The sequence below is a fragment of the Neoarius graeffei genome, chromosome 13 (genome assembly GCF_027579695.1).
Source record: "Neoarius graeffei isolate fNeoGra1 chromosome 13, fNeoGra1.pri, whole genome shotgun sequence".
Lineage (NCBI taxonomy): Eukaryota > Metazoa > Chordata > Actinopteri > Siluriformes > Ariidae > Neoarius > Neoarius graeffei.
The window spans coordinates 63877407-63904167 of record NC_083581.1 but is presented as its reverse complement, the minus strand read 5'-3'; the positions used below and the strand labels follow the sequence as shown (position 1 = coordinate 63904167).

Here is a 26761-nt window from a genome sequence, read left to right as displayed (position 1 = left end):
AAAAGTGTGGCAATAAAACCCCTGTTTACGAACCTGATCTCTGTCCTGCCGTCCTCTGTGCTCCACCCACCCATACAAACTGTTACAGTGGTGCTGAAACCCGGGATCTGGAGCGCAGCAGCCGAACAGCCCCATGGAGTCCTCCCCGTTCGCCGAACTGGTCCACGCCCTCACCACGGCCCAGCAAAGCCAGCACCAGGTGCTAGTCACCCTCCGAAAGGAGCAGGAACAGCGGTTCGAGGCCGTGGTGCTGGCCCAGCAAGAAGATCGTCAGGCGTTCCAGCACCTCCTTGCGTCGGCGGGGTCCACCAGCGCTCCCACCGCGGGCCCGTCCCCCCTCACCCTAACCAAGATGGGCCCGCAGGATGACCCCGAGGCATTCATCACGGTCTTCGAGCAAGTCGCGGAGACCTCGGGGTGGCCGATGGAGCAGCGCGCGGCGCACCTCCTCCCCCTGCTAACGGGAGAGGCGCAGCTGGCCGCGCTACAGCTCCCCGCCGACCGCCGGCTGGCCTACGCGGACCTCCGCCGGGCCATCTTCCAGCGTGTGGGGTGCACTCCTGAGCAGCAGCGTCAGCGCTTTCTCGCTTTGTGCTTAGAGGAAGTCGGCCGGCCGTTCACGTTTGGCCAGCAACTCCGGGACGCCTGCTGGCGGTGGTTGAGGGCCGACAACCGCGACGCCGAGGGGATCATCGACCAGGCGGTACTGGAGCAATTCGTCGCATGCTTGCCAGCAGGAACCGTGGAGTGGGTCCAGTGCCACTGCCCGGCGTCGCTGGATCAGGCAATCGAGCTGGCGGAGGACCATATGGCGGCTGTCCCGGCGGCAGGACAGCAGACAGCCTCTTCTCTCCTCTCCTCTTCTCACTCTCTCTCTCCCTCTCCTCCTGTGTCTTGTCCTCACCCCATTCCCCCACCACGGAGGCGGGGGCCGGCGCCACCTGTGCCGGCCCGCCGCACCCGCGGTGCCCTCCCGTTTCTCCCTTCTGTGTCTGTCTCTCCCCCCCCCTCAGGTGAGTGAGCCCCAGAACACCGGTGCGGAGAGGAGAGGAAGCCCGGGCCGGTTTGCTGGCGCTGCGGGGAGCCGGGCCACCTCCAACAACAGTGCACGGTAATGGAGGTGGGTGCGGTGATTTGGATCCCCGACGCACCAGGAGCCGCCCTCGATCGGGCCGGAGCGGATCGCATACCGGTGAGTATACAAGGGGATACCTATCAGGCGTTGGTGGATTCTGGTTGTAATCAGAACTCAATTCACCAAAGCCTGGTGCAAAACGAGGCATTGGGGGGAGCACAGGGGGTTAAGGTGTTGTTTGTGCACGAGGACGTTCACAGCTACCCTTTGGTGTCGGTCCACATTATTTTCCGAGGGGAAAAATTTATAGTGAAGGTGGCAGTTAATCCTCGCCTTACCCACTCTATAATTTTGGGGACTGATTGGCCGGGATTTCGTGATTTAATGACACACTTAGTGAAGAGTGGGTCCTGCCATTTAATAGGGGGAGGTCCCGGTGTCGCTTTGGCAGGAGCAGCTGTCACAGAGCCGTCTACGTCATCTCCGCGTCAGAGTGAGGAGCCACCGGCTCCTCCTCTCTCTGTTGGGGAATCCCTCGCGGATTTCCCATTAGAGCAGTCGCGAGACGAAACTCTGCGGCATGCGTTTGACCAAGTGAGAGTAATCGATGGTCAAACACTCCAGCCGAATGCCACCCTGTCCTTCCCCTACTTCGCGATTATCAAGGATAGATTATACCGAGTGACGCAGGACATTCAAACTAAAGAGCGAGTCACGCAGCTTTTAATTCCGAAGAGCCGCCGGGAATTGGTATTCCAGGCAGCTCACTTTAATCCCATGGCTGGACACCTAGGGCAGGATAAGACACTAGCCTGAATAATGGCCCGATTCTATTGGCCAGGGATTCGCAGCGATGTCTGTAGGTGGCATACGGCGTGCCGCGAATGCCAGTTAGTAAATCCAGCGGCCATTCCAAAAGCGCCTTTGCGCCCTCTACCATTAATCGAGACCCCATTCGAAATAATTGGGATGGATCTCGTCGGGCCATTAGATCGGTCAACACGAGGGTACCGCTTCATATTAGTTCCGGTGGACTATGCAACGCGATACCCGGAAGCCGTGCCTCTTCGCAATATCTCAGCACGCAGTATTGCGGAGGCACTCTTCCGCGTCATCTCCCGAGTTGGAATCCCGAAAGAGATTCTGACTGATCAAGGCACCTCATTTATGTCACGAACACTGAACGAACTGTATGGGTTATTAGGTATTAAGCCGATCCGCACTAGCGTGTATCACCCACAAACGGACGGTTTAGTTGAACGGTTTAATCGCACCCTCAAGAACATAATTAAAAAATTCGTAAGTGAGGACGCACGTAACTGGGATAAATGGCTCGAACCCTTGTTATTTGCAGTGCGAGAGGTCCCCCAAGCCTCCACGGGGTTCTCCCCGTTTGAATTATTATATGGGCGTAAGCCACGCGGCATTCTAGATGTGCTGCGAGAAAATTGGGAGGAGGGACCTTCACCAAGTAAAAATGAAATTCAATACGTTATTGACCTGCGCGCAAAACTCCACACCCTCACGCACCTAACCCAGGAGAATTTGCGACAGGCCCAAGAACGGCAAACCCACCTGTACGACAAGGGTACGCGCCTTAGAGAGTTCGCACCGGGAGATAAAGTACTCGTACTGTTGCCCACATCGAGCTCTAAATTAGTCGCCAAGTGGCAAGGACCCTTTGAGGTCACACGGCGAGTCGGGGACGTCGACTATGAGGTGAGGCAAACGGACAGGGGTGGGGTGCTACAGATTTACCACCTCAATCTACTCAAACTCTGGAACGAGGAGGTCCCCATAGCATTGGTGTTGGTGGTTCCGGAGAAGGCGGAGCTGGGGCCGGAGGTTCAAAAAGGCGCATTGACATCGCATACCTCTCCGGTCCCCTGTGGAGACCACCTCTCCCTGACCCAACTCGCGGAGGTTGCCCAGTTGCAGACCGAGTTTTCGGACGTGTTCTCGCCCCTGCCCGGCTGCACCAACCTCATAGAGCACCACATTGAGACGCCCCCGGGGGTGGTAGTGCATAGCCGCCCTTACAGGCTACCCGAACACAAAAAAAAGGTGGTTCGGGAAGAACTCGAGGCCATGCTCGAAATGGGCATCATCAAGGAGTCCCACAGTGACTGGAGCAGCCTGGTGGTCTTGGTACCCAAGGCTAACGGGTCAGTCCAGTTCTGTGTGGACTATAGAAAAGTCAACGCGGTGTCTAAATTCAACGCGTACCCAATGCCTCGTATTGATGAGTTGCTGGATTGACTAGGCACTGCTCGCTTTTATTCGACACTGGATTTAACGAAGGGATATTGGCAGATCCCCTTGACTCCACTATCCCGAGAAAAAAACGGCCTTTTCCACACCGTTTGTTTTACACCAATTCATCACACTTCCGTTTGGGCTGTTTGGGGCGCCCGCTACGTTTCAGTGGCTGATGGACAGGGTCCTCCGCCCCCACGCCACCTATGTGGCCGCCTACCTCGACGACATTATCGTCTATAGTAATGACTGGCCGAGGCATCTCGAACATCTGAGGGCCGTTCTTAGGTCACTGAGGCGAGCGAGTCTGGGCGGGTGGAAGTACGGTATCTGGGCTTCCACTTGGGCAACGGGCAGGTGCATACCCAAATTAACAAGACCGCAGCAATTGTGGCCTGCCCGAGGCCCAAGACCTAAAAGGGGGTGAGACAGTTCCTGGGGCTGGCTGGCTATTATCGTAGGTTTATTCCTAATTATTCGGACGTCACCAGCCCACTGACTGATCTCACTAAAAAGGGGGCACCAGATCCGGTCCAGTGGACGAAGCAATGCCAGCGGGCTTTTTCTGAGGTAAAGGCCGCACTGTGTGGGGGGCCACTTTTACACTCCCCTGACTTTTCTCTCCCCTTTATGTTACAGACGGATGCGTCGGACAGAGGGCTGGGGGCTGTTTTGTCCCAGAAGGTGGAGGGGGAGGACCGCCCAGTCTTATACATCAGTAGGAAGCTGTCAGTGCAGGAGGGGCGCTACAGCACTATCGAAAAAGAGTGCCTGGCAATCAAGTGGGCGGTCCTCGCCCTCCGTTACTACCTGCTGGGGCGCCCTTTCACCCTCTGTTCGGACCACGCGCCCCTCCAGTGGCTCCACCGCATGAAGGATGCCAACGCGTGGATCACACGTTGGTATCTGGCACTCCAACCCTTTAATTTCAAGGTGGTCCACAGGCCGGGGGCGCAGATGGTCGTGGCGGACTTCCTCTCCCGTCGGGGGGGTCGGCTGCAGGCTGGATGGCCGCCCGGCCTCAGTCGGGCGGTGGGGGTATGTGGCAGCGGGGGCGTGGTTAAGTGCCGGTCTGTGACAGGAGGGCGGAGTCAGGGAAGGTAAGTGGCAGAATCACTACACCTGATATCAATTAACCTGTGTTTGTGTGTGTCTTCCCAGTGACCGCGCCCTACTTAAGGAGGGAGAGTGAGAGCAGAGGAGCTCATCCTCGAACCAGACGCTGGTCATGTGTGTGTGTCTGTTTGGTTCACGAGTTGTTCACTGAAAAGTGTGGCAATAAAACCCCTGTTTACGAACCTGATCTCTGTCCTGCCGTCCTCTGTGCTCCACCCACCCATACAAACTGTTACAGAAAGTATTTTTTTTTTAAGTGAGTTCAGTTGCACCAGTTCTCCCGGAGTGAGCCGAGGGTTGTTGGTAAAACCCGGGAAGGAACGGGACGGGATGGGACATGTCGCTTGGGCAGTGAGCTCCCCGCGGTTGTTGCTAAAACCAGTGACATCCTGTTCCGTCCCGGGTTTTAGTAATTGCCTGAGCCGAGCAGTAATGGCGGAGTACTCAGTATGGAGAGAATGAGTGAAGCAGCCGTCTGATTTTCTTCACTGGATATTGCTGCCATCTCGCCCTTACGTGGAAGAAGCGAATGAACAGAGAACTGAACGAATAACTTAAAGTCAGATTGTTTCAAAACAATCGACCACAAGATCGGCCTTCAAGAAGCGAGAACACAGACGGGTAAGCTCCAAATCTCAGTTGGATAAAAAAAAAAAAAAAAAACAACAGGTTGTTTACCTGCATTTAGATTAATACATGTAACTTGTATTGTGTGTTTAAGTTACCGGTATAAGATTATTTAATTTGCTTCAGAATGTGATTGTCTCAGTTCATCTGATTATTTAATTAGCCTTTTACGTTTTATCAGTGAAAATGCATGCATGTACATGTATGTTGCATAAGTTATAACACCTATCCTGTTTTAATGAGAATCAACCCACAATCAATGAAGTCAAATCAGTCTTAGTTGAGCAAGTTGGTAACGGTATTTCTTACTTTCACCCTAAATTTTTATTTATATGACTTTGGTCTATAGCTGTCAAAGGCCTCGGCCTTAAAACCGGTTACCGCTGTGATGTCATGCACTCAGGGCTGGCTGGCAGCTCGAATGCCAACTTTGCGGTCGATTTTAACTCTCAAAAATATATATTTTTTAAAATCCTGTTTATGCAGTATACAAGAGTCAAGAATGGAGATACTATCCACTCAGAAATTTATTTAAAAATAAAGGTTCTGCGTATCTCCTTTAAGTAATTTTCTCCTCAAATTCAATTTTAAATTTTTTGCAGTGTAGTGAGTCTGGTGCTGTATTTTCATTATTCCCATGACGAGTTAGAGGCTGTCTGCTGCACTGATGTCACAGAGTGATATTGCTAGTGTAGTTACAATAGCAATTAACAGAAGAATATTCTTTCAACAATCTCAAGCATGAGTGATCACGTTTGTCAGGATTCGTTGTTCGTTCCTAATTAGATGGTAGCGTGGGTAGTGTAGAAAATGACATTTGAGTCTACCGTTTCTGGTTAAAGGGCAATATTTTTCTATTAGGATATTATAAATTGTGTTTATTAGGAGTTGTGTTGTCTAAGATGTCACCAAACATCAAGAACAATTCCTAATTCTTGTAAAAGTATACAACGAATAAAATTATTCTGATTCGGAAAACCGTAAACTGAAGTGAAAATACACCAACATGTCAATGAAAGACTTCAGAATCCCATTATAAAAGAAATCTTGGGCACCAATATGAATCACATATTACTGATAAAAAATTAATGTGAAAGTTACTCCAGTGGATTTTTCCTTTAATATGAGTTCAAGAAAACATTTGAGGTCAACCTTTCCCTCTTAGAAATTCTCAATTATTCTCAAATCTTTTAAAAATATGTACAGTTGTGGTCAGAAGTTTACATACAGTGACATGAATGTCATCTTGGATATGAATGTCATGGCAATATTTGGGCTTTCAGTAATTTCTTTGAACTGTTCTTTTTCTGTGGCAGAATGATTTATACAGCATACATCTTTAATAAATAAAAAAACACTAGAATTTGGTGCACAAGTTTTAATTTTCTTTGGGTTTTCTGAAATCGACACAGGGTCAAAATTATACATACAGCACACCTAATATTTAGGTAAAATGTCTCTTCGAAAGATTCACCTTGACCAAACGTTTTTGTTTACCATGAACAAGCTTCTGGCAGAATTCTGGTTGGATATTTCACAACTCTTCATGGTAGAATTGTTAGAGTTCAATTAAATTTTTTTTTCTTGGCATGGACTTGACTTATAAGCACGGTCCATACATTTTCAACAGGGTTGAAGTCGGGACTTGTTTTAAGCTTAATGTTAGCCTGCTTTATCCTCCACAACCAGCTCTGATGCGTGTTTGGGTTCATTGTCCTGTTGTAACTCCCAAGTCGTGTTCAAGTTTCTGATGGCTTATGCTGAAGTAGTCCTCCTTCTCCATTATTCCATCCACTTTGTGCAATGAGCCAGTTCTACTGGCAGCAAAACAGCCCCAGAGCATGAGGATCCTTCCACCACCATCAGCTGGTACAGTGTCCCTCTGTACATGGTGGTTATTTTGGCCAAAAAAACTAAATCTTTGTCTCATGTGACCATACAGCTTTCCTCCAGAAGGCTTTTTCTTTGTCTGTGCAGTCAGCTTCAAACTTTAGTTAAGCTTGAACGTGTCAATTTTGGAGCAGGGGGTTATTTCTTGGATAGCAGCCTCTTAGTCCATGGTGATCTGAACTGTAGACAGTGATCCATCAGCTTCTAGTTCATGGCAGGGCTGTGCCATGGTGGTTCCCAGGTTGTTCCTGACCATCTGAACCAATTTCCTTTCAGCTGAGGATGACAGTTTGGGTTTTCTTGAAGTAAAGTGGCTTGGCAAAGTGACTACACCTCACAGTAACTTACATACAATTGTTTGAACTGAACTTGGGATCTGCAGTTGTTTAGAAATGGCTCCAAGAGACATTCCAGAGTTGTGTATATCTGCAATCCTCTTTCTCAGATCTGCACTGAGCTCTTTGGACTTTCCCATTGTATTGTGTGTTGGTCAACATAGTGAGTGCTGTAAATAAACCCTTTTTATGAAGGTACAGAGAAGCTACCAGCTGTAGTCAATCATGATCACTAACAGGAAGTTAAGAGACCTCGGCCTTGGCAAGATAAGAGACATTTTGGAAGTTTCAGCACCTCTGAATTAATAATGAGTGAGCGGATGTAAATTTTTGACCCTTTACGTATAATTTTGACCCTGTGTTGATTTCAGAAAACCCAGAGAAAATTAAAACTTGTGCACCAAATTCTAATGTTTTTTTTTATTTATTAAAGATGTATGCTGTATAATCATTCTGCCACAGAAAAAGAACAGTTCAAAGAAATTACTGAAAGCCCAAATATTGCTATGACATTCATATCCAAGATGACATTCATGTCACTGTATGTACACTTCTGACCCAGACTGTAGTTGTCATGGGGCGGCATGTTGGTGTAGTGGTTAGCGCTGTCGCCTCACAGCGGCCAGCGGCCGATGGGGGCCTTTCTGTGCAGAGTTTGCATATTCTCCCCGTGTCTGCATGGGTTTCCTCTGGGTGCTCCGGTTTCCCCCACAGTCCAAAGACATGCAGGTTAGGTTAACTGGTGACTCTAAATTGACCGCGAGTGTGAATGGTTGTGTGTCTCTATGTGTCAGCCCTGTGATGATCTGGCGACTTGTTCAGGGTGTACCCCGCCTCTCGCCCATAGTCAGTTGGGCACAGGATAAGCGGTTATGGATAATGGATGGGTAGTTGTCATGATAGAGCCAAACAGTACAGAACTATACCACCCATCAGCTCCAACATAACACATGCCTCACTAATCATTCTCACCTGTGTCTCGCTGTGCCTTGTTAACATCACTATTTAAGTCCCAGGCTTATATAGCTGTTTTTGCTGAGTAAAGTTCCGAACTGAGATGATGGCTGAATTCTCTAAATGCTCTTGAAATGTGCTTCAACACTTCCTTTCTTATCTCCTTTAACATAGGGTACACTGGACTATCTTTTACGAAAGGAAAAGAGATAAAGCCGTCCCACAATTCCTTGCAGCAGCAACATTTAAAGACCCAAGTCAATAACATCCGCTGTAGCATACTTACATAGTCTAGTGTAAGTGCAGTTGGATTCTCTTAGGACTGTGGTTGCCTTTTCCTAAGTCCTTATGAAGTCTCCTTCACATCTTCCCTTGACCTCGTGATGTTTTCCATTGAGGTCAAAGAAAAGTGGTTAGGAAAGAATATAAGATGTAGGGTTTTTTTTTTGACTAAGTCCGTAGCCCTAGTTTTTCAGCGTCTCATCATCAAGCTTTTGTTGTAGTTGCCATTTGTGCCTTGTAATGGCTCTTTCCTTGTATCCACAATTCACATTAATGGTTCTTGTTTTAATTGTTTTGGCGTATCTTCTCCAATAAACTATCTGCACATGAATCCACCTTCTCTCCCGATTCCTGACAGGAGTAAAATTTTAACTTTGCTTTATCCCTGGACTGATTTATTTGCCCAGCAGATGCTGTGACTCAAAAGTACATGTCTCATCTCATCTCATCTCATCTCATTATCTCTAGCCACTTAATCCTGTACAGGGTCGCAGGCAAGCTGGAGCCTATCCCAGCTGACTACGGGCGAAAGGCGGGGTACACCCTGGACAAGTCGCCAGGTCATCGCAGGGCTGACACATAGACACAGACAACCATTCACACTCACATTCACACCTACGGTCAATTTAGAGTCACCAGTTAACCTAACCTGCATGTCTTTGGACTGTGGGGGAAACTGGAGCACCCGGAGGAAACCCACGCGGACATGGGGAGAACATGCAAACTCCACACAGAAAGGCCCTCGCCGGCCACGGGGCTCAAACCCAGGACCTTCTTGCTGTGAGGCGACAGCGCTAACCACTACACCACCGTGCCGCCCCAAAAGTACATGTATAATTTTAAAATAATATGAGTAAAAGTAAACAAATTCAAGTTTACACTGTCAGGGGTGGAAAAATTTACTAACTAGTCCACCAGGCACCTACAAGCTTTAATATGCTGCTGAGTCTCATGTATTGTTTACTGGGAAGTCAAATGAAGTAGGCTCTAAAGTGGCAATTAACATAATTTCCACAACACTTAGTTCTGTTCCACTGATTTGACTGGTTCAATGAATGCCTATATTTCCTCTAAACGCACTGGGACATTTCACTGTGTGTATCACTCCACTCTTCAGTGTTCGCCACATAGAACTCCACTTCCTAGTTCGAAATGGTTATTACAGTATAGTTAGCGACTTCATTAGTCCACACAGCAAAGGATACTTTTCAGGAATGTAACTTTTGGCTTAAAATCAGATTTTAAGCTCACCAGATGAAGATGAAACTAAAAAAGGGATGACAATTTTACTGGAAGCGCCTTTAAAAGGAATGTACAAATCAATGTGAGTTAGCTAGTCAGCCAGGTGAGGCGCTATAAAGTGAGTGTGGCTTCTTTGGGATCTATTTCTGCTAACGAAGCAAAAATATACAGCACATTTGTCCATATTGTATACTAAATTACAGTTACTTGATAATTTCTTGTTTACAGAATTGTAGAAAAGAAATATTGCACAAGCAAGACTGCAATTATACTGAATATCAGCACAGCTGTAGACGCCTGGATTCAATATAATTGCACGCGTGCTTGTGCGATATTGCTTCATTAAGTCAAAATAAAAACATATTAATACAGACGATGAAAAATAAGCGAGTACCTACAGTGCTGAGCGTAAATGAGTACACCCCCATTGAAAAGTAACATTTTAAACAATATCTCAATGAAAAACAATTTCCAAAATGTTGACAAGACAAAGTTTAATACTGTATAACATCTGTTTAACTTATAACGTGAAACTAAGGTTAATAATATAACTTGGACTACACATTTTTCAGTTTTACTCAAATTAGGGTGGTGCAAAAATGAGTACACCCCACAACAAAAACTACTACTGTACATCTAGTACTTTGTATGGCCTCCATGATTTTTAATGACAGCACCAAGTCTTCTCGGCATGGAATGAACAAGTTGGCGACATTTTGCAACATCAATCTTTTTCCATTCTTCGACAATGACCTCTTTTAGGCCCCGGTCACACTGCCCGAACTTTGCTGGAGCGTTCCTTGAACGGTGGGGGTGGGGTGGGGGTGGGGGGCCGAATTTCGACAACGCTCGTCACCGCACACAAAATGGGAAAAAAATCGAAAACACGGGCGTTGGCTTAGCGGTGCACCGCTGAAGCCGGCGTTGCTTTAGCGTTGGTTTAGCGGTAGCGAGCGGTAGCGAGCGTTGGTTTAGCGGTGACGCGAGCGTTGGTATAGCGGCGTTCTGTGCATGCGGGCTTTGGCTCAGCGGGGGTATAAAGTTGGTTTAGCACCAATCATAGCAAGTCTCTCAGCATCCATGGTGATACAGTTTTACTGTAACTTTGAGCAAATTCGATATAGATGAGGTCTGAACTCAACGGCAGCTCGATTCCAAATGAGCTCCTGGTCCATTTCTCCCCGTATTTATAGCCAAATTCTGGTCCCGCTCCGACACCTCTATACCAACGCCAAACCAAAGTTCATCGCCGCCATGGATAGCTGCTTCAACGCCCGACACCGTTCCAGCAACCCCGTGTCCGCTCGTAAAACGCTTACAACCACTCCACCGAAGTTTGTGCAACGTTTAATCGCTGCCCAGGCAATGCTGGCGAAGCAGCGGTGGTCCAGCGTTCAAGATTTCTGCGCTGGCCTAGCGGACCCAAGCGTCCACGAACTTGCGTCTAGCGGTGCCAAACTTTGACTGGGCGTTGGTGGAGCGGGGGTGAACTTTGCCGGGGCGGAAAATTGCCCCCTCCTCACCGCTCGCAATATCTTGTGCAGCTCAAAACTTTCGGAGCGGTAGGAGGGCCCCTCGAGAAACATCAGCGGTGGCCGAGTGTATACGGCGTTGCTTTAACGGGGGCCAACTTTTGTTAAACGGTGGTGAACGGTTACGAGCGGTGATAAATTTTTTTCACCGCTCCAGGAACGCTCCAGCAAAGTTCAGGCGGTGTGACCGGGGCCTTAGTGACTGGATGCTGGATGGAGAGTGATGCTCAACTTGTCTCTTCAGAATTCCCCATAGGTGTTCGATTGGGTTCAGATCAGGAGACATACTTGGCCACTGAATCACTTTCACCCTGTTCTTCTTCTGCAGAAATCCAACAGTGGCCTTAGATGTGTGTTTAGGATCATTGTCATGTTGGAAAAGTGCACGACAACCAAGGGCACGGACTGATGGTAGCATCTTCTCTTTCAGTATAGAGCAATACATCTGTGAATTCATGATGCCATCAATGAAATGCAGCTCACAGACACCAGCAGCACTCATGCAGCCCCACATAAGGACACTGCCACCACCATGTTTCACTGTAGGCACCATGCATTTTTCTTTGTATTCCTCACCTTTGCGACGCCATGCAGTTTTGAAGCCATCAGTTCCAAAAACATTTATCTTGGTCTCATCACTCCAGAGTATAGAGTCCCAGTAGTCTTCATCTTTGTCAGCACGGGCCCTGGCAAACTCTAGGCGGGCTTTTTTGCGCCTGGGCTTTAGGAGAGGCTTCTTTCGTGGACGGCATCCATGCATGCCATTCCTCTGCAGTGTACGCCGTATTGTGTCACAGGAAATAGTCACCCCAGTTTGGCTTTCTATTTCTTTAGATAACTGCAGTGAACTTGCATGCCGATTTTCTTCAACCCTTCTCATCAGAAGACGCTCCTGTCGAGGTGTTAACTTCCGTGGACGACCTGGACGTCTCTGTGAGATGGTTGCAGTTCCATCTTAAATTTTTGTACCACTTTTGCTACAGTATTCTGACTGATAAGTAAAGCTTTGCTGATCTTCTTGTAGCCTTCACCTTTGTGGTGTAAAGAAATTATTTTCTTTGGGGAATTCTGAAGAGACAAGTTGAGCATCACTCTCCATCCAGTCACTAAAAGAGGTGATTGTTGAAGAATGGAAAAAGATTGATGTTGCAAAATGTCGCCAACTTGTTCATTCCATGCCGAGAAGACTTGGTGCTGTCATTAAAAATCATGGAGGCCATACAAAGTACTAGATGTAGTAGTTTTTGTTGTGGGCTGTACTCATTTTTGCACCACCCTAATTTGAGTAAAACTGAAAAAAATGTGTAATCTAAGTTATATTATTAACCTTACTTTCACGTTATAAGTTAAACAGATGTTATATTAAACTTTGTCTTGTCAACATTTTGGAAATTGTTTGTGTTCATTGAGATATTGCTTAAAATGTTACTTTTCAAAGGGGGTGCACTCATTTACGCTCAGCACTGTAAATCTCTGGAAGTTTCCTGACAACTTCAAAACGTGGAGAGCCATGTCCTTTCATTCCACATAAAGATGTTATTTAAGCCTGACTAGTGTCTTTTCGGGTGGTGCGCTGGTGTAGTGGTTAGCACTGTCACCTCACAGCAACAAGGTTCTGGGTTCGAGCCCAGTGACCGACAGGGGCCTGTCTGTGTGGAGTTTGCATGTTCTCCCCGTGTCTTTGTGGGTTTGTTCCGGGTGCTCCGATTTCCCCCACAGTCCAAAGACATACAGGGTTAGGCTAGCTGGCTACTTAATAGTTATTCCACAAAATCGAGTTGTACTTGAGCTGATAGCCGACGAGGCGTGTAGCACTGAGTCGGTTATAAGTCATGTACGATGAGATTGAGTGGAATAACTGTTTTATTCCATCCACATTCACTGGATTTTGAGAAACAGAACATTTTTATTTTTATTTGTTTGCAAATTCGATAAATAAAAACTTTATACAAAATGTCCGACAAAATACATTTCCGCTTAGAATGTAAACAAACTGGCAAAATGACAGTCGCACTTTCTGAAAAATGCTAGAATAATAATTCTTGAAAAATAAAAAAAAGATACATTCTAACTATCAAATACTTTCATTCCATATTTTGTTGCTTTTTCTGTATTTTTGGGGAGTTTATTTTCAAGTAGAGTTTTTATTTCGTTCTAGGTTTGTTCAGCAACACACTCTACCATTTTTTTCTCTACTCCCAGTATATGAGCTAATACCCTAGCAGTAGTCAATCAGAGCGTGCAATTGTTCATATCCAGTGAATGTGGATAGAAGTCAAGTCCATCCATCCATTATCTGTAGCTGCTTATCCTGTTCTACAGGGTCGCAGGCAAGCTGGAGCCTATCCCAGCTGACTATGGGCGAGATGCGGGGTACACCCTGGACAAATCGCTAGTTTATCGCAGGGCAAGAAGTCAAGTCAAGTTTATTTGTATAGCGCATTTAACAATAGACATTATCGCAAAGCAGCTTTACAGAATTTGAATGACTTTAAACATAAGCTAATTTTATCCCTAATCTATCCCCAGTGAGCAAGCCTGTGGTGACGGTGGCAAGGAAAAACTCCCTCAGACGACATGAGGAAGAAACCTCGAGAGGAACCAGACTCAAAAGGGAACCCATCCTCATTTGGGCAACAACAGACAACATGATTATAACATTAACAGTTTTAACATGAAGTCAGTTTCGTTGATGTTATAAACTCTTCAATTGATGGAAGCTTGAGTGCAAAACTGTTCATGACACCATAAGAGCATTACTGTAAGAGTCCAGAGCGTCTTCCAGATGTTCTTAGATTAGATAGAATAATCTAAATTGTCCATTGATCAAGCCTGGAGAGGGATGGGCTCCGCCAAGTTTAAATGCCCTAGACACACCAATGATGGACTGCTAAAATGTCATCAGTGGTGCCCTTGCTGGCTATGGGACGAAGAAGAAGTGTGTCTTCTCTTGATGAAGTGGTTCAATGTGAGCTGACTTCATTATGCACTAGCATTAGAGTTACATGAATAACTGTTTTTGTGCTGCACTACACTGTACTCAGTTTCAACACTATTTCTAATCCTTGAAATACTGCTGGAGTCTGTTCAAGCTAATTAATATGCCTAATAAGAGTAGCTCCTCCCCAGAGCCAGACAATGTGTTTGTAGTGCAGCATGTGATAAGATTTGAAGAACAGCACTGCGCAGAAAGCAGTACCGATGTGCATTTCTCCAGTGAGAAATATATCAACCAATTGGAGTGTGTGGGTTGAAACAAACATATCAGATGAAACATTTTCTTCTGCTAAAGTCAATACGGAGTAGAGATTTTTTTCTCGCTTTGTTAAATGAACTGCTTACTGACACTGCAAGTCCACCAGGCAATTCTGAATGAGAAAGTGATACATAATATGCTTCTCCTAAGCGCTTTTTATCCACCCCTGATCATGTTTATTTTCCCACTTAGCAGATTATGATTAGGATCATCCAATCACATTCTTTAAACTGACCTCAATCGGTTTACTCTATCCCAATTCAGATTTATATATATATTTTTATTCAGATTCAAATCAATCAGGGGCGGCAAGGTGGTGTAGTGGTTAGCGCTGTCGCCTCATAGCAAGAAGGTCCTGGGTTCGAGCCCAGCGGCCAGCGAGGGCCTGTCTGTGCGGAGTTTGCATGTTCTCCCCGTGTCTGCATGGGTTTCGTCCGGGTGCTCCGGTTTCCCCCACAGTCCAAAGACATGCAGGTTAGGTTAACTGGTGACTCTAAATTGAGCGTAGGTGTGAATGTGAGTGTGAATGGTTGTCTGTGTCTATGTGTCAGCCCTGTGATGACCTGGCGACTTGTCCAGGGTGTACCCCGCCTTTCGCCCATAGTCAGCTGGGATAGGCTCCAGCTTGCCTGCGACCCTGTAGAACAGGATAAAGCGGCTAGAGATAATGAGATGAGATGAAATCAATCAGATTATGAGTTTGCATGTAAATGGGATCTACCTGAGCTCCACCTTTCCTTCTACCAAAGCCAAAGAGAGGAAGTCCTTCTTGCCGTCCTGGCCGTTGTAGAGGAGTAGACCTGTCGTGTCGGAGGCTCTGAATTCTATAGCAATACGCACGGTGTGGTAGGCTTTCATGGTTGGGAAGGCCAAGTACGATTTGCCGCCAAAGGACGGGATGTAATACTTTATCACTGAGGAAGAGAGAGAGCAGAGATAAACCAGGTTATCAGAGTCTCAAACAGGACTCCGGTACTTCATTGGCCTGCTCTCTGCTGATAAAATAAGAGAGAGATATAGAAAAAAAAATTCTTGGCTATGAGTTACCCAGCAATATACTGTACAAATCCTGAGTGCTGCTTCTCTCTACCTGGTCTTCCTACAAGGATTTGAGATATACATGCAAAGAAAGAGATGCTAAGATGATAATTATTTCAATGACAGTTGCTCTATAATCTCTTGAGAGGACTCCGAGTTAACCTTGAGCATTTCAGACTGAGCTTCTCTTTGATCTGGCATTTATCATCAGCACCTTTGTCTTCAGAGAATGGCTTGCTGATGAAGTCTTCTTTCTTCATCACTCATTAATGGACTGACCGAGCACAGGGCGATATCGGTGCTGCATACAAACCGTCAATTTTTTTTCAACGCACAGCATTTTTTCATGAGCTAATGGGCATTAAAGCAAACAGTGTCAATTACAATCTTATGCAGAAGCGAAGGATGGTTTCTTACTCTAAGAGAAAAAAATCCTGAAGTGCCATAGCAGGACTGTAATCTTTTGTGCCATGATTGTACCCTTCTCTTCATGCAGAGGATTCAGTAAGCTTTCCATATACTTTTTTTTGTTAACCTTTTCATAGAAATGGACTGATGGTGTGTTTTACCTTTCTCACACACAGCTCCCCCTCTTCCAGCAGGACAGGTGCAGGTGAAATCGTCGCCGTCCTCCTCGCAGGTGCCTCCGTGGCCGCAGGGCTGCGAGTCGCATGGGCCTGGGGCTTTGTCTTGCTCGAAGACAGGTCGGGTCTGGAAGGGCACAGTGGTGGTGGTACTGGTGGCAGCAGTGGTGGGCTGTGGGGAGGTGCTGGTGATCGGGGCAGCTGTAGTGGTTCTGCGGGTGGTGTAGGGCCGTTTAGTGGTGGCTGGTTGTTGTGTTGTAATGGAGGAGGTGGTAGGGGGCATGGTGCTTGTGGTAGTGGTAGCGATAGTGGGTGTAGCAGTGGCGATAGTGGTAGCAGTGGTGGTGAAGAGTGGAAGAACAGAGGGACCTGAGAGAGAGAGAGAGAGAGAGAGAGAGTACTATTATGATTATTACAAATTTCAACCTGAATCTGTATAACTATAATCGGCCAGTTATCACATTTCTGAGTGCAGATCAACTCCAACAAATGAAACACTTACCAAAATTGTTGAAATGGATATATTCCTCTTCAGGTTGTTTCACTACAATGCCAGGATCTTTAGCTGTCTTAAGCTGTTTCAGCAAAGCATCCTCAACATCTTCTACTACAAATCTAGTGCCTGCAACAACACAAGGCCACGAGCCAAAGGAAACAGGACAAAAGAGAAGGATATTAGAATTAGATATTACACACAGTACAATACAGCGCCTGTACGTAATAGTCCCGAGGGAGTGGACATCCTTCAAGCAGTGTGCATTTCAGGGACGGTAGGATGAAGGGCTGTCATAACACTTCCACAGATGGCCCAGTTACCGGCGACTGTAGACTTTATGACAGGCTCTTGTGTGGGAATAAAAGACGCTGAATGAGACCAATAAAAGGTGAATTCAGCTGCATGTTGGTTTTTTTTCTCCAGTAGTGAAAGGGACTTTAATGACCGAGAGACGAGAGCGAACTGATGATGATCCCCAGGAATCTGAACAAAAATCACCTTGCAGAAAACATTATCGCTGGACACTAAACTAAACTAAACAACACATTCATTTTATATACACATAAAACACCCTACTCTGCTCTTCTGAATTACTGTATACAGCCGTTAATGCACATGAAAATTTGTATGCGATATGTAGTTCTTGCCGAAGGCACCGTTTTCACTGAGAGCTGACTGATTTTTGATGTGCTTAGAGAAGAAAACATGCCTACACCACTTAGAGTGCTAAGAAGCACTTCACAAATAACACACAACTAGCTTTTTAAAAAAAAGGCTAAGGGAGAGAGAAAGAAAAACGAGTCACTATAGAAACAGATGGAATAATTAAGACCACAGAGCGCACACTGGGTAAACACTGTGTAGCCGCTTCACGCAACCCTCTTCAAGGCACAGATATGCTCACACCAAGTTAGCTCAAGTTACACACCAGAAAAATTCATTTCAACATCCAAAGCTAAATGGTGATGTTTTATATAAACGCTGAGCCGTGCTTGGGCTGCATCAAGTTGTCTGTGGAATATCTAATTAGAGAAGATGATTCCACACTCCACAAATTGTCACTGGATGCTGAAAACGCTTGAGCAGGTAATATTATTCACGTCGCAAATGAGTAACAGTACAAAGTTCTTCTACCACTTCTACTGCTGTGGCTCCTCTTGTTCATGATGTATGATTTATCTTGATGCTCTAATTCTTGCTTGGAGTTTCTGCATTTGTGACTCACTTTCTGTTGCTGGAGATGGTCCCACATGGATTCCCCAAAAATCTCTACTTTCCAAAAAAATTATGGCAAAGTCTGGCCCTTTATTTTTATTTTAAATCTTCTCTTGATTTTATGTTGCATCATCATACGTTTGATAGAAAAGAAAACAGCATTTTCTTCATCAGTACGTATTTTCTATCCCCCCCCCTTTTTTTTTTTACCTTAAAGACATGCTGTTGTTTTTTTGTTTGAAGACAAGGTGGTGTGGACTGTATTGAAAAACCTGTCTTGGATATTTCTACTCAAGAAAATTCTGGCAACATCAGAGATTTGAATTATACACAGGTAATTTATGCAATCGAAGGGCCCGGTCCCACAGCACCGATAACTATAACTATACCTACAACTACAACTACGACTATACTTGTGTCTGAATTTAGTTCCAGTCTGGAGCAGTCACGCCACAACTATAATCCTGACTGTAATATCGGTTGGTCCTGTCACTCAGGGAAATCAATGCATGCAACTTAGGAATAGTCATGGACATTTTCTCCAAGTAGTAGCACGTTATTCCAGGTCATACTGTACAGCTTGGACTTCAAAACAACCCATGCACACACTCCGGTGGTTGATATACAGGTAGTCGTCGACTTACGACCTATGCAACTTACGACCAATCGACTTTACGACCGTCTGGTTATGACTGGCAAGTGTTTCCCAGCTGAGCTAGCTGAGCGTACGACAGTTTCCGCCCCAGCTCCTGGCAGCGCCCAGCATCCAGCCTCTCGCCGCGTACAACAGTTTCCGCCCCAGCTCCTGGTTTATGAAACGAGCAAATCCTCCCGCCAGCCCGAGCGCTGCAACAGCTGATGATGACGTAGACAACCCATAGCCAAGCACCAGTCATGCCAGCGGTCACTAAGTTTTGTATTTTGCTATGTTTTACATTTGTATTTTGGCATGTTATAAACTAAAACATTTTCTATTTTTCACACCTGTAATTCGTATTTTTTGTTTCCCACATATTAAACGAATTGTACTGTACGCAGTGTAGTATGCAGTGTTTGACTTAAACCAAATAATGAGCCAAGGTAATGAAATAAGAAAATGTTGATAAAAAAAGACTTTAAGATGATTACAATATCATTACACATCACAATATACTTACGTTCATTTAACATAGGCCGACTTACGACCAGATCGGTTTACGACCGGTCAGTCGTAACCAAACGCAGTCGTAAGTCGACGACTACCTGTAATATGGATAGGTCACGGATTACAGAAATATAATTTAAAAAAAGGATACAAAATGCGAAGTGGTTATGGATTTTAATACGGATGCATCACAGATATTAATAATTTACAGATTGGTCACGGACATTTCAGTATATTACAGACTGGTTACTTATTTCATACGGATGATGAATCACGGATAAAAAATTAAAAAATCGATAACAATTAAATGTTTTGGACCACCGAAGTTCATAATTAAAATATCTTACCTGCATTTATAATGTTTACTTTATTAATTTACTATTGATATTTCACAGAAAATCACATATCCGTGAATGAAAGCTCCGTGCTTTGTATTATATTTTTTATTTTCCGTTAATCCGTATTCTGTGACTTCATGATGCAAAGATGCCCGGGAAAAACAGCATGTGCTCAGACAATGTCACATGTAAACAATTACCTGATTGGTCAGACGTTTTATCGGATCAGGTCCAGGCCTGGGAAAATCGTTCCAGAAGCAATCTCACTGATACGGATAAACCCAGGCCTCGGTATGGTTATCAGTCTGGTGTGACCACCAACCACATAAAGTGCAAGGGACCCATTTATTTATAGTTATCATTATAGTTGTAGTTATAGTTATAGTTATCAGTATTGTGGGACTGGGCTTTAAATGGCATACCCAGAAAATCAACTTAGGGAGCTGCGTAACTGGCCTCTGAATATGAGTAACGTTCTCTGTGTAAACGTAAATACTAAAGTCGCCAACTCAGACCACATTCAAATATGCTCATAATGAACATCCTTCTATCTAATGATTTATAATCCCACTAGCCGGTGTCACACAGAAGAGGACAGGGTCTATTCTGCGTTTGAAGGTTTCTTGCTCATGTTATTTCAGGGAGTTGTTTTGTTGCCTCAGGCTTCCTCATTAGAGATCTACATCTAAATGTGGATTTCTGTAAAGCTGCTTTGTGACAGTTTATTCTTAAAAGCACCACACAAATAAAACTGAATAAAATTAAAAATACAACACAAGTGTGACATTCATTCCCAGAACGTAAAAGGACCATGGTTGTAACCACAGCTATAGTTGTATAGTTTTAATAAGAAAATTGAACTATGTGCTACATTACCTGGGTCAAAGTGAGCCTCGATTATCGCCATGATGGAGTTGCTGGGAGCCAGATTTTTCACTCGGACACTCTGGAAGTCCTTCCGTACATCAGACTTACGGAATAACTCATTAAGCTATGGAGAAGTAAAAATGAAAGACGTGTCCACGGTCAATAAAAGGTGCCTTTTTTAAAAAAAAATCATGAGCAGATTTCTCTTTCAGGATGACAAAATGTGTCACTGGGAAATAGTAGAAAAAGGCACTGGGTCTAGGTGCACAAACTGACATTTAAAGGCAGCGCAAAAGTAATTACACAAACACATTTTGGAGGCAGCAGTAAATGTCATGTGACTAACGTCTCCCATCCAGATTAATTCAGTGTCTGTTGCATAATGTTGTAGGCGCATCTTGTTTCCATCTCCATGATGGTAAGCTTGAGTCAGTAAACATATGACTCGCCAGTGCTTTAGGGGTTGGAATGATTACTAAAACAGTTTGACTACACTGACCTGATCGTGACTGGGATTACTATACAGGCAGACATTTTGACATGTTTCCCTTGAACTGACTTATCAAAGAACTGCTGCGTCAATCGTGAAGACTTTCCTAGACTCATCCCAAGACTCTTATTCACAATATTCTCATATGGAACATCCTTTCAAAATTATTAGCAGACCTACTGTTGTCTTTCTTTCAGCTCCACTGTAGCAAGGAGATTACAGTACAAGAGATTGTTCTTAATGACAGCGATCACCCGGTACGCAAATGAGTAACAGTACAAAGTTCTTCTACTACGTCTACTGCTGTGGCTCCTCTTGTTCATGATGTATGATTTATCTCGATGCTCTAATTCTTGCTTGGAGTTTCTGCATTTGTGACTCACTTTCTGTTGCTGGAGATGGTCCCCAAAAATCTGTCCTTTACAAAAAAAGTTCATAGCCAAGTCTGGCCCTTTATTTTTATTTTAAATGTTCTCTTGGTTTTATGTTGCATCATCATATGTTTGATTGAAAAGAAAACGGCATTTTTTTCATCAGTCCGCATTTTCTATCCCCCTTTTTTTAACCTTAAAGACGTGGGTTTTTTTTTTTTGAAGACAAGGTGGTGTGGACTCTATTGAAAAACCTGTCTTGGATATTTCTACTCAAGAAAACTCTAGCAACATCAGAGATTTGAATTACACACAGGTAATTTACGCAATCTCAATGGCATACCCAGAAAATCAACTTGGGCAGGTACGTAACTGGCCTCTGAATATGAGTAACTTTCCCTGTGTAAATGTAAATACTGAAGTCGCCAACTTGGACCATGTTCCAATATGCTCATAATGATCATCCTTCTATCTAATGATTTATAATCCCACTATCCGGTGTATCTAATTCAGCACCGGGCCACAACATAATTGTGTACTAAAACCTCATTGGGCATGTGTTAGATTTTTGCACTGGGTTGTATTCTACTTACTACACTGATGCTAATCATCATATTATTGCACTGTACAACTATACAGCTGTAGTTGCTTTGTTGATCACAGCTACTTTGTCTCACATCCATGGTTCCATACTTGCTGTTTCGCATTGTTTGGACTATGCATTCCACTAATCATTCATCTTTCCTGGGGTTAATATGCCAGTATTGCCCTCACACTTTCACATCACCCAGAGGACTTGTGAAGCTATACTCACTCTATACCAAATACATATATGTTATTTACCAGCTGGGAGGTCTATATCGTGAAATACCGTGACCGAGGTCTTGAAAGTACTGAGCGAGGCCCTCTGGGCTGAGGTCAGTATTCAAGGCCGAGGTCACGGTATTTCACCATATGGACCGACCTTAAGCTGGTAAATAATATATTTATTTTTTTCTTTACAAAGTTCTAACAGAAAATGAGAGCACCCAAAAGGGAAAACCGAGCCGAGCTGCCATTTTGAATCCTCATTCACGGCTGTAATGCAAATTGCTTCCTCCTCGGTATACAAGTGCACTTCCATGGCAGGAAAAAAACTACATTTTGCCGCCTATGTAGTCCCCTATTTATACAAATAGGAGTCATTCAGGATTCAGCCATGTTTTTGCTCGGCGTTAGCAAATTACAGGTTTTTAGCTTTCTCCTGAAGTGTTTTCTTTTATTTCTTCTTCCTCAGGGTAGTAAAACTCGCTTTCACTGTGAACACTGTCGTTATCGCTATCCATGCTGTAAAATTAATGCTATTCTCCTGAGAAATGCTGGCAAACATTTATAAGATTTTTGATAATCTTATAAATAAATCTTATAAGAAAAGATAAATGTTGACAAAAAATGCTACTATATTTGTTGTTGTTGTGAACGAGCGAGTCGCCAGAGGTCCGTAACCGGGGTCCGTAACTGGGGTCCGTACCGTAGGATACGGACCCGCTCGCCAGCCAATCAGAGCGCAGGACTTGATGAAAACCGCACCACAAATAAATAATATAGTTTAACATTTTTACACTTTGTGCTTATTTTTATTATTCTGAATACTCTTGCTTGCAAACTCTACTTTTTTGATTGCTGCTGTAATCTATGAATTTTCCACTGGGATCCATCCATCCATCCATCCATCCATCCATCCATCCATCCTTATAGTATACATATATAGAAGCTTAACATTTTATCATCCCACTATCCTGCGTCAGTGAGAAGAGAATGAGTTTCCTTTTGGGTCTGGTTCCTATCAAGATTTCTTTCTCATGAATTCTCAAGGAGTTTTTCCTTGCACCTGTCACCACTGGCTTGCACATTACAGATCTAAATCTAAATCTATAATCAGATTTCTATAAAGGTCCTTTGTGCCAGTGTATATTCTTAAAGGTGCTACACAAATAAAACTCAAATCCAAACATGTTTAATTAAAATTGAATTCAAATAAAAGTCTAAATGTGTTTTTCCAGTGAAAAAACTGTGCAAATCAAATTAAGCCCTAAAGCTGTATAAGTCATTTCAGAAATGGTAATACTTTTTCCGAGGGAAGAATTTGTAATAACGTGTGAACAATTTTGTCAGTTGAACACAAAACCAGAAAAAGAAAATAAAAAAGTAACAAGAAGTTTGTTAGAGAAGAATAAGAACAGCTAATAGCTGTGATCTTGCAATGTTATAATTGTAGTTCTGAATGTGTCTTTTATGGTCACATTTGAAATATTTATTGACTGTGCAACACCTGCCTCTAGGCTTCTATTACTGTTTAATGACAACCCAATAACTGCCCCTAGGCTTCTATTATAAGTAAACAGCTTGTCAGCGCTACTCAGTATGAAGAGATGTGTCAAAATTCTGGCCTGTGGTTCATATTCTACAACTATGGACAGATATTAGACTGAAAAACACTGGAGTATTCTTTTTATCCATTGCAGTGATACTCACAGCACTCTCGATGCTGCGAGCTGTCTCACCAAACAGCTCTGATTTGGGGTCATCCAACTCTGGTGTGTAAAATACCTCCTGACCGTCGACCTGGTCCAGGTGCAGGAATCCGATATAGCGCGTGGTGGCTGTGTGGGAAAGCAGACAAAGACGTAATTAGAAGCTTGGGTTTAAAGAGTCTCATACACAGACAGCTTCATCGTACTGCTGAGCTACACGATGGTGGTTGGTACAGTGCCAGTCTTCAGGTTAGTGATGAGGCTGCTGTAGTTAGTCAGGGGTGTGTGTTGGGTCCGCTAGGAGGTTCAGAAGTATGGACGATATGGACAGGGCGGGTGGACAAGATGGGCTGAATTTTACCAAACCGAGTCTAGTCCCCGAACTTGGCAGAGGCATGGAGGACTGCATAGAAAACAATTAGTTAGACAGCAATGCTGACATACACATACAACATGCCCATCACTGATTTTAGAGTTTAAATTAAAGAGACGTAATAATGCCCTAGCTCTTTTGTTGAAGGAGCCTCTTAATGGAGGTCATTGCTGAGGTTATTGAACCTATACCTCAGCACAGAGCTGACAGTGGTAAGTGAAAAGGGAGGTCCAGTCATCGTGTGCTATTGAGGGAAATAAATAATAAATAAACCAAGCGTTGCTTGTGAAGGAGAAGTGGAGCTGGGAGAGATTCAGTGTTCTGTATACTGCGTAATCAGCTGAACAAATTGGCCAAATCAATCATGCTTGCTGGGTTTCAGCTTGGCTCAGACTGGGAAGAGCACTCGTATGATTATCATGAAAGATAGCTGTAATTGTCTCTCAATCACAGGGATGTGTGAGTGACAGAAGCTGGTTAAAACTGCATGATAAGAGCCTTTTTCCACCTTCTATCTGATGGGAATTTTTTGGCGGAAAAAAAAAAGAACAAATTGGTTTTGCAAATGAATTGATCAGATTAGGAATATGTAACATTTCAGAAGAGGGGTTTCTCACAGACTTGGCAGTGACAGGAATTGCACTGCGGGCTTGAATTAAAAAGTTCAATTCCCTGCCACATCCCATTTCGGGTCATCATTTTTAATCTCATGAGGACTGCATATTAAAACTGACAGTCCCTTTTATTACAAGTGCAGTGGGTGTGGTAAATTTAATTCTATGCTGAGTTAAACTTCATTTACACAGCCTCTGTAAACTAATACCTAACTCTACATCTATTCTGACATGACCACAGGAGTAGGATTTCATTATTTAAACATCAGTGCATCGATCATAACCAAGTTAAATCACTGATCAGCCTAGCAGGCCTCTCTATTCATACAGGAGCACCGGCTGGACATGGCTGACATTATTAACATAGCGATCAAACAGCAGCGAGTAAGTAACACACATTCGTTTTGCTCTGGCATGCTGAGGAACACAGAATTTCCTTGCACATCGTTTCACTTACTTCCAGTGGCAGGTTGTTGACACATGGTATGCAGTTAAAAGACTAATGCTAACACTTGACCTGCCGTTTCCATATACACAAACACAAAACGTCTACCTGCTTCTTTCTGCCTAACTCAGTATCGATTGTTCGCTACCGTGGGTAATTCCATAGGCATATCCTGAAAACAGTTGAGGCTGGTGTTGAGAGAAGAGTGTGCTGTGTGTTCGTTGTAATCTATAGCCGGCTAAAGTGCGCTGTTTGGAAATAGTTTGTTTTCTTTCCTGTTCACACACACCAGAGCAGCTCCTGCCACATGGCTGTGATTTCTCTTCTTATGACTCCCAGTGGTCCAAATTATTATTATTTTTTAAATTGTCAACCAAACAAAGCAACACAGCACGGCTTGGTAACAAATCTGAACCTCCTGTGACTATCTATATCCTGGGTGATAGTGTGAAAATGATTGGGTTCCTATCTCGCCTGCTGGACCTGCCTGATTTATCATAATGGTCTACTTCTGCTTGGAGCTGCTGCTGTACATGGTTCCACATGGACATTCTAAAGATTTGCACTTCCCAAAGTGGAACACCCTGCACTGGATACTGTAGATTTGTACCCAAGAACTGTTGCTGTATTCATAAAAACTGTGTCATCGAGAAGATGATGAGCTTCCTTTTAAATCTGGTTGGGTTTTCCTTGCCACTGTTGCTTTATGCTTTCTTAATAGGAATCGAAATGCGCACCCGGATTTGAGTGAAAGGACTTTCTCTGGAGGTTATCGGTTAGTGACTAATGATTTGATATATAGAGATAGTGTGATTATCTGCATCAGAGGTACTTACACGGGCAGTTGGTTCCATCTGGATTGATAGCAATAGTCTTGCCATCAGGGCAGCAACCGAAAGGTGTGTTATCGCAGGACGAACGTACTTCACCTGTTGGCAGAGTGGTGGCCGCTACAGTGGGACCTGCAGGAAGACATGATGTGTTCATCCATAACAAAACTTTGAACAGCATGCTAATGAACAGTCCCTTGCTTGGAAACTGTTTCCTCACGTCCTTCATAAAAGCTGACTTCATGAATGAAAGCAACTTGCTAAAACTGCTGTTTAAAGGTCATTTTGAAAGAGTGAAGATGCATTGCTGCAGAACTGCACCTGGTTATCTGTGCAGTGTTTTTGGCTAAGCTGTCAAATATCTGATTTGATGACATGATTAGAATCTGACAGATATGAAGTGAAAAACCAGTTGAGGTGGAGGCCGTAGTTTAGTGTGCTACACAGGAATTAAAATTCTGAAGGAGTCGTCTGCACGTTATCTGCGTTAAACCATCTGAGGAAGTATGAAGGCTAGGAGGAATTATGTAGAGTTAGAGGTCAAAGTATAAATTATTTATATTGTTTTTCCTTCTTCAGCTTGTCATGTAGATCACAATGGTAGAACACTAACAATTACTTGTCTCAAGCCTGGTAGCTACAGCTGCCAGATTCTACAGTATGTGGCACAGATTATTCCTGATGGGTTGAGGAAAAACAACTCCCTCTCACCCGAACAAGCCATAAAGCTGTCAGCAGGGAGATGTTCAAGGACTCTGTGAGCATGAGTGAGGCAGTGAGAGACAGCGAGAAACAGCGCAAGAGCGAGTGGTGGAAAATGACATTTGGTGCGAAGCAGGAGAACGGCCCTGGGCTTATATGTGCCACCGTTTCATACA

The 26761-nt window shown here is 44.2% G+C and overlaps 1 protein-coding gene across 1 annotated transcript in view; it reads right to left on the bottom strand.

Moving 5' to 3' along the window:
* Window positions 1-26761, bottom strand: part of agrn (agrin) — a 584915-nt gene that overhangs the window by 64095 nt on the left and 494059 nt on the right. The window contains exons 19-24 of the mRNA XM_060938311.1: window positions 25890-26015; window positions 23623-23750; window positions 20257-20371; window positions 16690-16809; window positions 16173-16556; window positions 15287-15479 (exon numbers count right to left, since the gene is read on the bottom strand). Coding sequence (XP_060794294.1) covers window positions 15287-15479; window positions 16173-16556; window positions 16690-16809; window positions 20257-20371; window positions 23623-23750; window positions 25890-26015 — 1066 coding nt within the window. The remainder of the gene's footprint in view (window positions 1-15286; window positions 15480-16172; window positions 16557-16689; window positions 16810-20256; window positions 20372-23622; window positions 23751-25889; window positions 26016-26761) is intronic.